The 16,988-nt window shown below is 41.2% G+C and overlaps 1 protein-coding gene across 6 annotated transcripts in view; it reads left to right on the top strand.

Moving 5' to 3' along the window:
• The window catches only part of ppm1k (protein phosphatase, Mg2+/Mn2+ dependent 1K), a 39,926-nt gene that overhangs the window by 14,214 nt on the left and 8,724 nt on the right, over positions 1-16,988 (top strand). For 3 of the 6 annotated variants that reach the window (XM_033022178.1, XM_033022195.1, XM_033022187.1), the window contains exon 4: positions 16,035-16,088. The exons of the other annotated variants lie outside the window; for them this stretch is intronic. In XM_033022178.1, coding sequence (XP_032878069.1) covers positions 16,035-16,088 — 54 coding nt within the window. The remainder of the gene's footprint in view (positions 1-16,034; positions 16,089-16,988) is intronic. 6 annotated transcript variants of the gene reach the window in all.

Raw genomic sequence — 16,988 nt, 5'->3', positions numbered from 1 at the left:
TCTCAACCAGATTACATACCTGCATCGCTACTTTTACAGCTGTGAAAAGGATTCTTTATCTTCTGTACACAATTCAGTATCTTACCATTTACGAGGCTGCATTGTCCGAACAGTAGTTTATCTTGTTTCCATTTGGTGGGGGGCCAGCTTTTGGGTAGATTGTTTACCTTGTCTGCTTGCCTACCAGCAAAATTGGTCCCTCGCTGCATGTGTGGAACCAAAATCATCTTCCTATTCATTGGCAGATTGCTCCTATGATTTGGCAGTCCAACTACTTCGAATTTTAATGGTACAGATGGACTCCTAAATGGCAAGAAGCCTCTGGCAGGACAGAGCAGAGTCTTTCACTCTGTGTGGGTTCCAGTATGGGGAGAGAAAGTGAATACTGTGCATTATGTGTGCTCATAAAACCTATTGCAAAATATCAGCCCATAAGTTGTAAGTATTTTGGACAGACCATGAAATGAAGACACTGGTCCTAATGTTTGCTTTATTTTCTTTAAAATCCCTCTCCCTCATAGGTGATTGTAATGGACACTGCCATGTATTTCTTAGTCTTGACACTTTTCAGGAACTGGGGAGTGGAATGTAGATATGAAGCCCACACAAACCCCAAAAAAGAGCAAAGAAACATCACCCAAGGTTTACAGCTCACTGACCTGTGAAATTAAGATAGTTTAGCATTAACACGCACAAGGACTAATCCAATGATACCCACACACCAGCGCTAAAAGCGGGATGCAGAATTTGCCACATGGTCAGCCTAAATCGCTGATGTGGGGGGGGGGGGGGGTTGGGGTTGTCCATTCAATTTTCCCTTGTTTACTTTGTCTTCTTTGAATGTATTGTTTCTAACCTTGTTTTGGCCTGATATTCAGGTAGCTCTGAAGGCAATCTCTGTCAATCTTGGTCTAGCATTAATGGGCAAACTCGATGTACAACTTGAAATTAACCGTTAGTTTCTCCAACAAGAGCTGTAAACAATATAAGAAGCTAGTTTATCTACAGTGCGTGACGGAGGAAAAGTGTGAAATGCGTCAATCCCTGCCTTCCAAATAGTCACGTTCAGCAGTACTGCTTTCCCACTGTATTTGGAAACAGTATTAAGCATGTATAACGAAAAAGATTTCTCTGAGATAGAGGGCAAATGTCTTCTGTTTCAAATATTCTATGTGCACCACCTAAGTGACCTAGCTTAGCTTGGATTCCATGGAGATGATTTCATCGTGTATTTTTCATTAACAGTTTCACTTGCTGCATGTAACTTATTTACACATAGCTTATTCAGAAAGAATGTTAGTACCAAGCTATAAATGGAATGTAGCAGGCTGTTAAGTCTGAGAGTTCATATTTAAATTTGCTTTAGTTGGTCAGCTGCTTTTGCCATCAGGTTTTCGTTGTGAATATTTTTTCCTCATTTGTAAAGTGCTCATATGTAGCCCACTGCATCGAGGGACAGTTGTTGTCTTGGGTTTAAGCATGCAGGTAGACTGGGAAAAACAGGTTGGTACTGGACCCCAATAAAGGGAGTTTGTGGAATGCCTCTGTGATGGATTCTTAGAGCAGCTTGTACTGGAGCCTACCAGGGAGAAGGCAATTCTGGATTTAGTGTTGTGTAATGAACTGGATTTGATAAGGGAACTTGAGGTTAAGGAGCCATTAGGAGGTAGTGACCATAATATGATAAGTTTAAATCTACAATTTAAGAGGGATAAGGGTAAATCGGAGGTGTCAGTATTACAGTTGAACAAAGGGGACTATGGAGCCATGAGGGAGGAGTTGGCCAAAGTTGACTGGAAAGATACCTGAGCAGGGATAACAATGGAACAACAATGGCAGGTATTTCTGACAATAATACAGAAGGTGCAGGATCAGTTCATTCCAAAGAGGAGGAAAGATTCCAAGGGGAGCAAGGGGCGACCGTGGCTGACAAGGAAAGTCAGGGACAGTATAAAAATAAAAGAGAAGAAGTACAACATAGCAAAGATGAGCGGGAAGCCAGAGGATTGGGCAATGTTTAAAGAGCAACAGAAGATAACTAAAAAGGCAATAGGGGAGAAAAGATAAGGTATGAAGGTAAGCTAACCAAGAATATAAAGGAGGATAGTAAAAGCTTCTTTAGGTATGTGAAGAGGAAAAAATTACTTAAGACCAAAGTTGGACCCTTGAAGACTGAAAGAGGTGAATTTATTATGGGGAACAAGGAAATGGCAGATGAGTTGAACAGGTACTTTGGATCCGTCTGCCCTAACGAGAACACAAACAATCTTCCTGATGTACTAGCGGCCAGAGGATCTGGGATGACAGAGGAACTGAAGGAAATCCACATTAGGCAGGGAATGGTGTTGGATAGACTGATGGGACTGAAGGCCGATTAATCCCCAGGGCCTGATAGTCTGCATCCCAGGGTACTTAAGGAAGTGGCTCTGGAAATCATGGACACATTGGTGATAATTTTCCAATGTTCTATAGATTCAGGATCAGTTCCTGTGGATTGGAGGGTAGCTAATGTTATCCCACTTTTTAAGAAAGGTGGGAGAGAGAAAACGGAATTATAGACCAGTTAGCCTGACATCGGTGGTGGGGAAGATGCTGGAGTCAATCATAAAAGATGAAATTGCGGCACATTAGAATAGCAGTAACAGGATCGGTCCGAGTCAGCATGGATTTACGAAGGGGAAATTAGGTTTGACTAATATTCTGGAATTTTTTGTGGATGTAACTAGGAAAATGGACAAGGGAGAGTCAGTGGATGTAGTGTACCTGGACTTTCAGAAAGCATTTGATAAGGTGGGCAAAATTAGGGCACATGGTATTGGGGGTAGAGTACTGACATGGATAGAAAATTGGTTGGCAGACAGGAAACAAAGAGTAGGGATTAACGGGTCCCTTTCAGAATGGCAGGCAGTGATTAGTGGGTACCGTAAGGCTCGGTGCTGGGACAGTGGCTATTTACAATATATATTAATGATTTAGATGAAGGGATTACAAGTAACATTAGCAAATTTGCAGATGACACAAAGCTGGGTGGCAGGGTGAACTGAGGAGGATGCTATGAGAATGCAGGGTGACTTGGACAGGTTGGGTGAGTGGGCAGATGCAGTTTAATGTGGCTAAATGTGATGTTATCCACTTTGGTAGCAAAAACAGGAAGGAAGATTATTATCTAAATTATGTCAAGTTGGGAAAAGGGGAAGTACAACAGGATCTGGGGGGTCCTTGTTCATCAGTCAATTAAAGTAAGCATGCACGTACAGCAGGCAGTGAAGAAAGCAAATGGCATGTTGTCCTTCATAACAAGATGAGTTGAGTATGGGAGGTCCTTCTGCAGTTGTACAGGGCCCTAGTGAGACCACACCTGGAGTATTGTGAGCAGTTTTGGTCTCCAAATTTGAGGAAGGACATTCTTGTTATTGAGCGAGTGCAGCGTAGGTTCACATGGTTAATTCCCGGGATAGCGGAACTGTCATATGCTGAGAGAATGGAGCGGCTGGGCTTGTATACTCTGGAATTTAGAAGGATGAGAGGGGATCTTATTGAAATATGTAAGATTATTAAGGGATTGGACACGCTAGAGGCAGGAAACATGTTCCCGATGTTGAGGGAGTCCAGAACCAGGGGCTACAATTTAAGAATAAGGGGTAAGCCATTTAGAACGGAAATGAGGAAACACTTTCTTCACACAGTTGTAAGTCCGTGTAATTCTCTGCCTGAAAGTGTGGTGGAGGCCTTTGGATACTTTCAAGAGAGAGCAAGATAGGGCTCTTAAAGATCACGGAGTCGGGGGTTATGGAGAGAAGGAAGGAATGGGGTACTGATTGAGGATGATCAGCCATGATCACATTGAATGGCAGCACTGGCTCAAAGGGCTGAATGGTCTACTCCTGCACCTATTGTCTATTGTCCAAGTCAAATCACTTGAATTTCAATGTTGGCCCTTTCATACACAAATGAATTTTTAAAAGAAGCATATTTGATCCATCATAGAGGGTCTTCAAATGTAGAACAAAGTCAAACGAAGGAAGTGTGGTGCAAAATCAATTTAGCTTTGGGGGGAAAAAGCATGGGGAAGGGGTAATGTTTTGCTATATTTGCTTTCTTGATTACTGTTACACTTAAACCATATATTTGTTCCACCTGTACTTGAGCATATGATACTTAGCGTGACTTGATATATCTCCAGTGTTTTCATCTATGTTGACTGAAGGTGAAGGGATAAATGTTGTGAGCCACATCTGGGATAGACACATCTAGCCAATCTCTGCTCCCTCTTTCCCTGTCAACATTTATCTGGATCATAAGGAATAGGAGTATAATTAGGCCTTTCTGCCCATCGTCTACTCCGCCATTCAATCATGGCTGATCTATCTCTCCCTCGTAACCCCATTCTCATGCCTTCTCTCATAACCTGTACTAATCAAGAATCTATCTCTCCCTTAATAATATCCACTGACTTGGCCTTCACAGCTTTCTGTGGCAAAGAATTCCACAGACTTACCACCCTCTGACTAAAGAAATGTCTCTTCATTTCCGTCCTAAAAGAATGTCCTTTAATTCTGAGGCTATGACCTCGATTTCTAGACTCTTCCATTAATGAAAACATCCTCTCCACATCCACTCTATCCAAGCCTTTCACTATTCTGTATGTTTCAATGTGGTCCTGTGCAGTGCCATTCTAGTTGCAGGCCTTACCGTCAAATAAATTGACAGCTGGTTAAGGTAACTTGAGGCTTGCCTCTACTCACAGTATTGAGTTGACTATGGTTTTCATCTTGCATTTTCAAATTGGACATCAATTCATTTTGGCTTTTAATGGCAACTGCAGATAACCTATGAGGTGCCTGTGCACCCTCTCCAAAGTCTCCATGCGTGTCGCTCTTTGTGACGTCATTACTCGGGTGCTTGTCGGCGTCACTTGGGTTCTCTCGGAAAACCGGTGCCGAGGGGCGAGCGTACTCCGTTTTCAGCAGCTTCATTCCAGAACCCTGGGTGCTGCGCTGCGGACGGCCGGCCGAGTGCGAGTGGACTGTGAGTCGGGAGGCGACAAAATGACTGAGTCGGAGGGGGGGGGGGGGGGGGGGGTTAATGTGACTCGTCATCGGTTGCAATCCAGAACCCGGGGGGGCGGGGGGGGGGGGGGGGGGCGGAGTGCTGCTGACGGCAGACCGATTGACTGTGAGTGAGAGGAGCCATTGTGACATCATCCAGCTCGTTAGATTTTTTTAAATGTCAGATTGGTGAACAGTTTTAGTAAAAAAACTCGGGAAATAATCAATCAAATTTTCAGATAAGGGGATTTTTAAGATCATGGGGTAAATCTCTACCGGAATATGTAAAAATGTCACCGTTACCGCTTCGGGTTTTCGAGGAGATATGAATCAAAGAAAAATTTCAAGCAAGCAAACCCACAATTAAACATCCAAGTTCAGAGTTTTATAATAATACTAGACCAAGTGCAGACCCGTTGGGTCTGTTCCCCCCAATGCGCGGTTTCGGGGGGGAGGGGGGGCAGCATGCGGCGTCACACACACTAACCACCCCCACACACACATTGACTACCACCCCGCACACACGCTAACTACCCCCCTTGATATATTAAAATTATTAATTTGCTCATTTTACCCCATAACCGCCCTATCTACTAATGCATAGCGCCCAACTCGCAGGCGCATCTAGAGAGGGGGTAGAGGGTGAGGGCAGATGGAGCCTCAAGTGCAGTTTCCTACCAGTTCAAGCAAGGTGCAAGGCCACCAAACTCAAGTGCAGTTTCCTACGACTTCAAGCAGGGTGCAAGGCCACCAAACTCAAGTGCAGTTTCCTACCATTTCAAGCAGGGTGGAAGGTCACCAAATTTAAATGCAGTTTCATACCATTTCAAGCAGGGTCGAAGGCCACCAAATAGAGTCATGATCTCTCCCTCCCCCTTGCAGAGACAGAGCCACGCCCACACTTTAGGTTTTTATAGTCCCTCCCTCCCACTGGCAGGGGCGTGGCCTTCATGGCATTTTTTAAACACTAATAACTTTTTTTCATCGATGGGAAACATCCTCGGCACCTGATGAGCGGAGGGGGACTCTGAGTAAGATGCCCAAAAATCACAGCCGTACGTGGTTATCAATATACAGCGCAAACAGGAAGTGGTCAAGCTTAGTCTTTTAATTATCAATAAGGTACACCACTTTTCAATAAGGCACACCACTTTTCATTAAAGCACACCATAATCAACTTTTGCATTTTCAAACCACAATCAACGTTTGTATTTTCAAACCACAATCAACTTTTGTATTTTCAAACCACAACCAACTTTTGCATTTTCAAACCACAACCAACTTTTGCATTTTCAAACTACATTTTCAAACCACAATAAAGGCACTCACAGGCCAGTAAAACCACTCAGTTTAGTAGACATGTGTTCAGTGTTATTCACAGCTCAGACTGAGAGCTGATCTCTCCCTTCTCCATTTTGCAGAAACTGAGGCTCGTCCACACTTCCGAATTTTATAGTCCTTCCCCCTCCCACCGGAAGGGGCGTGGCCTTCATGGTGTGATTGACAGGAGAGAAAATCTCAACCTTTTTTTTAAACATTAATGAGTCTTTTATTTTTAATCGATGGGAAAAATCCTCTTGTCCTGCGCAGTGGAGGAGGAGTCTGAGTAAGATGGCCAAAAATCACAGCCGTAAGTGGCAGCATTTTTTCTAAAATCAATATGCGGTGCAAACAGGAAGTGGTCAAGATTTGAGTTTTAGTTATATAGATAATAATAATAATAAATTTTATTTATGGGCGCCTTTCAAGAGTCTCAAGGACACCTTGCAAAATTTAGCAAATAGAGTAAAAACATGTAAGCGGAATGAAATAAATAGTAAAGACATCACCAGTACACAAATTAAAGACAGAATTCAATCCAAAGACAAAAATCAAAAACACAATATGAAGATAAGAAATACGTGCACTTACTGTGCCAACCAGGTCACTGGTGGACACCACGCGACAATCAATAGACAATCGGTGCAGGAGTAGGCCATTTGGCCCTTTGAGCCAGCACCGACATTCAATGTGATCATGGATGATCGTCCAGAATCCGTACCCCACTCCTGCCTTCTCCCCGTATCCCCTGACTCCGCTATCTTTAAGAGCCCCATCTGGCTCTCTCTTGATAGTATCCAGAGAACTGGCCTCCACCACCCTCTGAGGCAGAGAATTCCACAGACTCACCATTCTGTGAGAAAAAGTGTTTCCTCGTCTCCGTTCTAAATGGCTTACTCCTTATTCTTAAACTGTGGCCCGTTATACAAAATGTATTTGTGTACTCTGATGCCATTTTCGGACACTTGCCATCAATATGCTATCTTTTATATTTTTTGTTGGTACTATGTTAGTCATGAACCCAACAAAGTGCTTGTCAACTTTTTTGAAGGAATTTGAAATTTGACCCCCTTTGTCACATTATTGTGTGCCCGTATTGTAAAAAGACACATATAAAGAGGCAAGAGTGAGCATTGGACTGCTGGAGAATGATGCAAGAGAAGTGATAATGGGGAATAAAGCAATGGCAGAGGAGTTGAATAACTTATGCATCAGTCTTCACAGTGGAACTGAAATTCAAGAGAGTCTGGGTGGAAGTTAGTGGAGTGGCTATTACGAGAGAGAAGGTGTTTGGGAAGCTGAAAGGGTTGAAGGTGGATAAGTCACCAGGACCAGATGGATTGCACCCTAGGGTTCTGAAAGAGGTGGCTTTAGAGATTGTGGAAGCATAGATAGTGATATTTCAAGAATCGCTAGAGTCAGTAGTCCCAGATGATTGGAAAATTGCCAATATTACCCCGCTCCACAAGAAGGGAGCAAAGCAGAATAGTGGGAGCTATAGGCCAGTTAGTCTGACCGGTGGTTGGTAAGATTGTAGAGTCCATTATTATAAAGGATGAGGTTACGGAGTACTTACAAGTTCACGATAAAATAGGCCAAAGTCAACATGGCTTTGTGAAGGGGAGGTCTAGCTTGACAAATTTGCTGGAATTCTTTGAAGAATTAAGTAGCAGGATGGACAAAGGAGAGTCAGTAGATGTGTGTAACATGTTGTGAAGAAGGGTCTCCACCCGAAACATCACCCATTCCTTCTCTCCAGAGATGCTGCCTGTGCTGCTGAGTTACTCCAGCTTTTTGTCTATAGTCAGTACTTAGATTTTCAGAAAGCCTTTGCTTTCTGAAAATCTTTCTTTGCTTTCTTAGGTGCCACGCGTTAGGCTGCTAAGGAAGAAGAGAGCCCACGGTATTAACGGGCAGATACCAGCATGGATAGCAGGTTGGCTGGATAGCAGAAGACAGAGTGGCAATAAAGGGGGCTTTTTATGGTTGACTGCCAGTAACTAGTGGAGTTCTGCAAGGGTTGGTGCTGGGACCACTACTCTTCACGTTGTATATTAATGATTTGGACAAGGGGATTGAAGGCTTTGTGGCCAAGTTTGCGGGTGATACGAATATAGGTGGAGGGGTAGGTAGCGTAGAGAAAGCAGGGACTCGACAGAAGGACTTGGACAGGTTGGGAGAGTGGGTAGAGAAGTGGCAGGTGGAATATAGTGTAGCAAAGTGTGGAGTCATGCATTTTGGTAGTAGGAATAAAGGCGTAGACTATTTTCTAAATGGGGAGATAATTCAGAAATCGGAGATGTAAAGGGACTTGGGAGTGCTGGTGCAGGATTCCCAAAAAGTTAATCTGCAAATCGAATTCATTTCACTTGCACTTTATGTGCAATGTGACGAATAAAACCGTATTGTTGTTATATTGTTGAATCAGTAGTACAGAAAGCAAACTCAATGCTAACATTAATTTCAAGAGGGCTTGTATACAAAAACAGAGATATAATGTAAGGCACTGGTAAGGCTGCATTTGGAATATTGTGAGAAATTTTGGGCACCATATCTGAGGAAGGATGTTCTGGCTCTGGAGAGGGTCCAGAGGAGGTTTACAAGAATGATCCCAGGAATGAGTAGGTTAACCTTTGATGAGTGTTTTTTCGGCACTGGGCCTGAACTCGCTGGAGTTAAGAAGAATGAGGGGGAATATCTTTGAAGGCTTGGATAGAGTGGATGTGTAGAGGATGTTTCCACTGGTGGGAGAGTCGAGGATTGGAGGTCACAGCCTCAGAATTAAAGGACGTTCTTTTAGGAAGGAGACGAGGAGAAATTTATTTAGTCAGAGGTTTGTGAATCTGTGGAATTATTTGACACAGATAGCTGTGGAGGCCGTCAGTGGATATTTTTAAGGCAGAGATAGATAGCTTCTTGATTAGTACAGGTGTCAGAGGTTATGGGGGAATAGGAAGGAGAATGGGGTTAGGAGGGAGAGATAGATCAGCCATGATCACTATCCCCAAAATGCCATTCCACTGTATATCCAGTCACCTGGCCAGGATCATTTCCCAACACAAAGTCCAGTATGTTCCTTTCTCTGGTTCGACTATTCATATGCTGTTTTGAGAAACCCTCTTGGATACATGTCAAGTCTCTTTCTACTAAGTAAGTAAAGGCACTAGCATGCAGCCCTCATGACTACATCTATGTGCCGGGCCCAGGACAGGTAATCTGAGATGTTAATTCCTGGGAATATGAAGCTCTCTTGTTGGTTGATCTACCAATGAGAACAGTCTTTCAAAACTCTTCAGATTCTGGAGTAGTTCCTGAGGATTGGCGGGTAGCAAACGTAACCCCACTTTTTAAGAAGGGAGGGAGAGAGAAAACGGGGAATTACAGACCAGTTAGTCTAACATCGGTAGTGGGGAAACTGCTAGAGTCAGTTATTAAAGATGGGATAGCAGCACATTTGGAAAGTGGTGAAATCATTGGACAAAGTCAGCATGGATTTACAAAAGGTAAATCATGTCTGACGAATCTTATAGAATTTTTCGAGGATGTAACTAGTAGCGTGGATAGGGGAGAACCAGTGGATGTGGTGTATCTGGACTTCCAGAAGGCTTTCGACAAGGTCCCACATAAGAGATTAGTTTACAAACTTAAAACACACGGCATTGGGGGTTCAGTATTGATGTGGATAGAGAACTGGCTGGCAAACAGGAAGCAAAGAGTAGGAGTAAACGGGTCCTTTTCACAATGGCAGGCAGTGACTAGTGGGGTACCGCAAGGCTCAGTGCTGGGACGCCAGCTATTTACAATATATATTAATGATCTGGATGAGGGGATTGAAGGCAATATCTCCAAGTTTGCGGATGACACTAAGCTGGGGGGCAGTATTAGCTGTGAGGAGGATGCTAGGAGACTGCAAGGTGACTTGGATAGGCTGGGTGAGTGGGCAAATGTTTGGCAGATGCAGTATAATGTGGATAAATGTGAGGTTATCCATTTTGGTGGCAAAAACAGGAAAGCAGACTATTATCTAAATGGTGGCCGACTAGGAAAAGGGGAGATGCAGCGAGACCTGGGTTTCATGGTACACCAGTCATTGAAAGTGGGCATGCAGGTGCAGCAGGCAGTGAAGAAAGCGAATGGTATGTTAGCTTTCATAGCAAAAGGATTTGAGTATAGGAGCAGGGAGGTTCTACTGCAGTTGTACAGGGTCTTGGTGAGACCACACCTGGAGTATTGCGTACAGTTTTGATCTCCAAATCTGAGGAAGGACATTATTGCCATAGAGGGAGTGCAGAGAAGGTTCACCAGACTGATTCCTGGGATGTCAGGACTGTCTTATGAAGAAAGACTGGATAGACTTGGTTTATACTCTCTAGAATTTAGGAGATTGAGAGGGGATCTTATAGAATCTTACAAAATTCTTAAGGGGTTGGACAGGCTAGATGCAGGAAGATTGCTCCCGATGTTGGGGAAGTCCAGGACAAGGGGTCACAGCTTAAGGATAAGGGGGAAATCCTTTAAAACCGAGATGAGAAGAACTTTTTTCACACAGAGAGTGGTGAATCTCTGGAACTCCCTGCCACAGAGGGTAGTCGAGGTCAGTTCATTGGCTATATTTAAGAGGGAGTTAGATGTGGCCCTTGTGGCTAAGGGGATCAGAGGGTATGGAGAGAAGGCAGGTACGGGATACTGAGTTGGATGATCAGCCATGATCATATTGAATGGCGGTGCAGGCTCGAAGGGCCGAATGGCCTACTCCTGCACCTAATTTCTATGTTTCTATGTCTACGATCCTTATCTTAAACTGTATGAACAATGTGTATTTATGGAAATGTCAAATATTGGAGGGCATAGATTTATGGTGGAGGTTGGAAGCCGATAGGATATATGTGGCAAGTCTTTTTTTTTTTTTTTTTTTTTTTTTTTTAAACCACATATTGGTTGAATACAATACTACACCGTTTTCTGTTTGCTTTAATAATGACCTGTAATCTTTTTGATCCATTTGGGGGATGAAGAGGCATTATGTCAGTTTAAGGTTCATTTAAAATGCATGGTGTTCAAGGTGGAGGATTCGTCATGATCTTGCTAAATGGCCAACTACCTTGGTGGTTAATTATTAACTATTTCTTGCATTAGACGTCTTGAGCCCTAAAGAATGGGTTGATTTAGAATTGGGCCTATTACTATGAATCCAGGCTGAAGTCTACAACAATCTTCCTTTTTGCTTTTGTCTCATTCAGTCATTGATCTGTGCAGATGCAGTAAATAGAAGATCAATTTCTCTGAGTAATGCAGCTTGTTTCCTTGACACCCAATGGATTTTGTAGACAGTCTGAAGAAGGGTCTCGACCCGAAACGTCACCCATTCCTTCGGTCCGGAGAAGCTGCCTGTCCCGCTGAGTTACTTCAGCATTTTGTGTTTATCTTATTCATTCACTGTTAGATGTGATTTGTGTAATCAAAATAACTGGTAGAAAACTGCATTATCTCAGATTGGTCAGTCCAAACTGGTGAAATAGTGGTGTGGCTTGCAAGGCAAGTAGAGGCCGAAATCCTAATCATTTAAAATATACATAGATATGTAGTTGAAAAGCCTTGACTTGCAGGACTCTGTATCTATTACTAGAAAATGGGATTAAGCTGGTTAGTTTTTCAGCAGACCAATGGCTGAATCTTATTCTTTGTTAGAAATGTTACTTCATTCCATAAAGAAGACTTGAAGGGGAGAATAATTATGTTTTCTACATTTGGCTATAATCTATAGAAGATTAGTTTTATCTGTAATGATTCCTGTAATCAAACAAGAAGACATCTCTCAAAGATATAGATCTCAAAACTAAAACTTGAGTGGAGAGTAAAGAATGGTGTATTTGTTCAAAGAGAGCTTATGCCACCTCAATTCTTGAAGTATGAAAGCTCCACCAATAATTTTAAATAGTAAAAGTTGATAAATTATATAACAATAGTTTACAGAAGATTCCATCCATTGATAGAGTATAATAAATGCAAAATAAGTGCTAATGCAGAGATCTCAAACGGAAATGTAGGTTTGAACTGTTTTCCATTACTTGCTCCACTGATTTCCCCTCCCACCTCTTTTGCTCCAGATTCCAGCATCTGCAGTCTCTTTTGTTTTCATACTGTAAATGTTTGGTACTTGTTCAGCACGATCGCAAGCCAAAGTTTTCATTTTGGGCTAAAAATTGGGAATACTGTTCGAAGAGTTGTGCTTCATCCTTAGTTTGAAACTCTTAATTTAAAAAAATAAACACAAACATTGCATCCCCTCCCCTACCCAAGCACTTGAGGATTGTAATACAACAGCAATATACAGCTCGCTAATTAATAATATATTGCCTACATTAATAACAGATTAACATTAGCGTCAAATCTTGCAAAGGGTTGTCTGCCAGTTCAAATGCTATATAGATTTTTTTACATGTATATTACTTCAAATTCATTAACACAAACCTAACTAATAATGAAGTTGCAAAACTTAGTGAAAAAAATCACAAAACATTACCTGATGACTGCAGCTAATTGGAGTTTAGTGTTCTATTTCAAATGATAAATTTGTATAATTGAACGGTTGAAAGAATATTTTAATCCTACAGCACAATTTTAAAGCTGTTGCATATGTGATTGCTATATCCAAATTTGAAACTGAAAGTTATGTGTTGCATACAAGGCATTGCATTAATGTAATTTAAATATGTCGCCTTCAGTCACTATTGCGTGCAAACCATTTCTGTGTTTTAATGTTTATGATGTCTAATTGCTGACTGAGACCAGGCTGCTCCAGAACATACAATGGGTGGAGGGATACTTTGCTTTCAATTTGGCCATTGCCAATCTGGATTAAAATCTATCTGAAGCTATGGGACAATTAGCTCAGCAAATTGTGGTATAGGTGCAATAGGCAAGGAAAGAGTATTCATACATGATAGATCTGATCATTTTTAATTGAAATAAAGTTACATAGAGAAAGATCATTTTAATGAAGAACAAGCAGTCTTTTTTTAATATTTATTCAGGCGCCCCAATAATCAATTTGGAATAGTAGTTTGTTTGTAGCATGACCCGGTTACTTAATTAATATTTACATTTGTCCCAAAAAAACCATTGAGCCAAATGGATGTCAAATTTCAATAGCTCCATATCACTTTAACTCGAAATGTACACTGTTTTGTGGCTTGATCTCAAGAAATGGACATGATTTTCTTTTTATTTGTGTAGTTAAAGTATGGATCAGTAGCTATGTGTAATTATGGTTAATTCTAGACAACCATCAAACAAAAAAAAGTATGCGTACAGGAGTGAAGTCAGGATTGTACTCTGTTTGATAGAGCTCATAAATCCTGTAGATTAGCTCCACTCTAGTGGGAAGCTTTTTGGATGTCAAGTGGAGCATTTATACACCTTTGAAGAGGCCTTTGAAGAGTCCAAAAAATTGCATGCAGTGATTATTATTGGTCCCTATACATATAGTTGATGATGAAGGCTGTGTCCATTGTGCCTTGTGAATGGAGTTCAGAACTCTTCATTCACTGGAAAGAGATTGTTGGGAAGGACATAGGCTGAAAGTTTTCAACTAGGACTAGAAGTCGTCCTCCATGGCCTCCCATATCTTCTAGGATAGGGGCATGATCACTGAACTTTGCACAGCTGATCTCTGGTGCTGTCCTTGTGGCGCTTGCATATTCTTCCTGTGACTATCAGCTTCCCTTGGGTGCTCATGTTGCTTTGGACATACTAAATATATGTGGGTTGGTGGGTTAATTGATTACTGTAAATGGACCCTTCTGTTTAGGTGAGTGGTAGAATGTGATTGAGTTAATTTGAATGCGAGTAGATTTAAAAAAAGAAAACATGCTTGATGGTCGACTGCTCTTTTTAAAGGGATATTCAGGACCTTTATAATTTGGGATAGTTATTTCCTGCCTATCCTATTTCTCTCAATGCAGCAATGTCAAACCATCCGAGTTTACAACAATGATAGTGAAGCTCCATACAAATGTTTTTGTTGGGATAGCCCATAATGATCCAGATTCTCCAGATCTTCATACTGAGAAGTGGAAGTTATAGCTATTGCACATCAGATGAGCATGGCAAAAGGTTTCCAAGATGAATGGAGACATGGATCGTAACACACTGGTAGATGCACGTTCGTAAATGCACTTTGCTTCTGTGGTCTATTAGAAGCCTTTGCTCATTGGTACCTTGTCACTTCCTTCCCTTTCCCTTGATTCTTGAGCATACCTGTTCCTGAATGGCTTTTGTCCTCCTTGGACCATCACCGAATCTTATTCTCGACTCCTGACTTCGTGCCTCTGGTAAGGCACGTGTACTTGCCCCACTTTCTAGTTACACATTTATCCCCATTCCAAACTGAGTTTATAACTGACCTGATAAACATGGATTCTCATATTTCATGATCATAAGAGAATAATCAAAACTCTGTATAGTTAGCAACCAATTTCATGATTTTGTGCTCTAAAGATTTGCTATCACATGGTCATGTCTAATATTGCGGGTGAATTTAACATTGTTTTCAGATGCCTTTTCATTTTAGTTTCTTGAAACAATCTGCCTTTCCATAAACTCCATAAACCTTTAAACTTATGCTTATTGGATTATGCTCAATTTTAGATAATATGTGAAAATGAAGATGATTGATCATTGGTGGCATATGTCTCTTTATTTTAAAATGCATAAATACATTTAAACATTCTATTTGTGAGTTTAATCCTCAGTGATTCTGTTCTGGATCAGCCTGTACCTCAAACCTAATGGTCAAAATCTGCAGTAAACTATATTGCTGAAATTATACAAAGTATGTTATGGCATTATGGAGAATGTATTTGTCAGGCCACGCAGTTGTAATGTTTCCAAATTTAACAGTATCATTGTGGTATTCTTTAGCAGCATAAATTGGAAATCTTCAGATACTGCAAAGATGTTTTGGCATGATTTAACATTTGCCTATGGTTCTACCATGCTCTATTGTTGCTCTGTAACACTGGATAATATCTTTTAAGAGCTACAGATGAAATTACGGTGAAAAAAATTGTTTTGGTCTCTTAAGATTTGAGGGATTGGAAGATGGAAATCCAAATTTAATATTTGAAAATTAGTGCCATTTTTGATCTTGCACAAACCTGCTCTGCATACACAGTGAAAATACAAGTAATGTTTGGCATAATTTCACATTGCAAACAAAAATTTTCATCCAGCTCCAGTTGTTATATTTCCAGTGCTGCAGTTATTGTTTGGACATCCCTGCGTAAATTTCCTATTTGCCTCTGTGTACATGTTATCCATAGCAGTGTCTGTACCTGGTCTGTTGCGCAGCACCAGCGGCTCTAGAACTGGAGGCCCTGGACACTGTTGGGCTTCAGTGGAAGGAGAACTGCTCCCTTTTATCCCAGGTGAAGGAGTCCAGCGGTTCCTAGCCTGGACTACTGGAAGGTCCCTTACATCCTCTTTGTCCCATTAGTAGAGATGACATGCAATAAAATCTGCTCCAGTGAGTGTTCAGTCCTGTTGAAGAAACTAGTAATGTAGTAATGTTAACAAGGAAAATCTGTTAATAAATGTTTTACGTTTTTTAGAATTTGTAATCTTGTGTAGTTAGATGGATACAGAATTGCTTTTTAATCCTTGCAGCTATTAAATTTAATTCTCTATCAAAGTCTGCAGGAATTATGAATTTAAATGCAGGTAAAGGAGTTTAATTAGTGTTCTTGGAGTAAATTTTTGTATACTATTTCAAGCGGGTATTTTTCCACTAAATCAAGAGTAACTGGTTGAAAATAAACTGTGTGAAACCATTAAATACCAAAATTAACGCACAAACTATGAGATCAAACAGTTTGCATTTTGACAATGAGGGAACAATTCAGGTAGAATCCCTCACCACACTGTATTTTAAAAACCCTTGCAAAACCTCAATGCCTCTGTCAACTTTAATCGTAATTTCCCCGAACAAGGGATAAGTCTCAAAAGAATCAATGGGGAATTATTGCAGGACTAGAGGGAAATAAGAATTGGGATGGATGCGATTCCTCTGGCAACTGGCATTAGACCAAATAGCAACCTCCATTATTTTACACACATGGAATAGCATGCTTGTTTGTTTCGATTGTTAGCACTTAGTAAAATGTTTTAAACCTTTACTCTTCGTAATTACAAAAAACTCCAAATGTTGGAAATTTGGATAAGAAAATGCTTGAAGCATGTTGAGCAGCCTCTGGGGAGAGAACTGAACAAGTTAATGGCTCAGGAAACTGGAAAAGTGAAGATATGCATGTTTTGGGTGCAGAGAGTGGGAGAAATGAGAATACACAATGTCTTGATTGGAAGCAGATCCAAGTTGTTTAGTTGGCAGTATTAAAAATAACCAGCATTTGGAGATGAGAGTAAGGAAATAAAATGGAAAGAATAGTAGTATCCATGGAGATAGCAGCATAGCAAAAAAATGAACTACAGGTGCTGATTTACAAAAAAGACAAAGTGCTGGAGTAACTCAGCGGGTCAGGCAGCATCTCTCGAGAAAGTGGGTAGGTGAGGTTTCGGGTTGGGAAGGACCCCGAGTCAAAGCATCCATGTTCTCCAGAGATG

Source organism: Amblyraja radiata, chromosome 1 (assembly GCF_010909765.2).
Source record: "Amblyraja radiata isolate CabotCenter1 chromosome 1, sAmbRad1.1.pri, whole genome shotgun sequence".
In the NCBI taxonomy this organism is placed as follows: Eukaryota; Metazoa; Chordata; class Chondrichthyes; order Rajiformes; family Rajidae; genus Amblyraja; species Amblyraja radiata.
The sequence above is the reverse complement of the archived record's forward strand: the minus strand, read 5'-3'. Positions and strand labels throughout refer to the sequence as shown.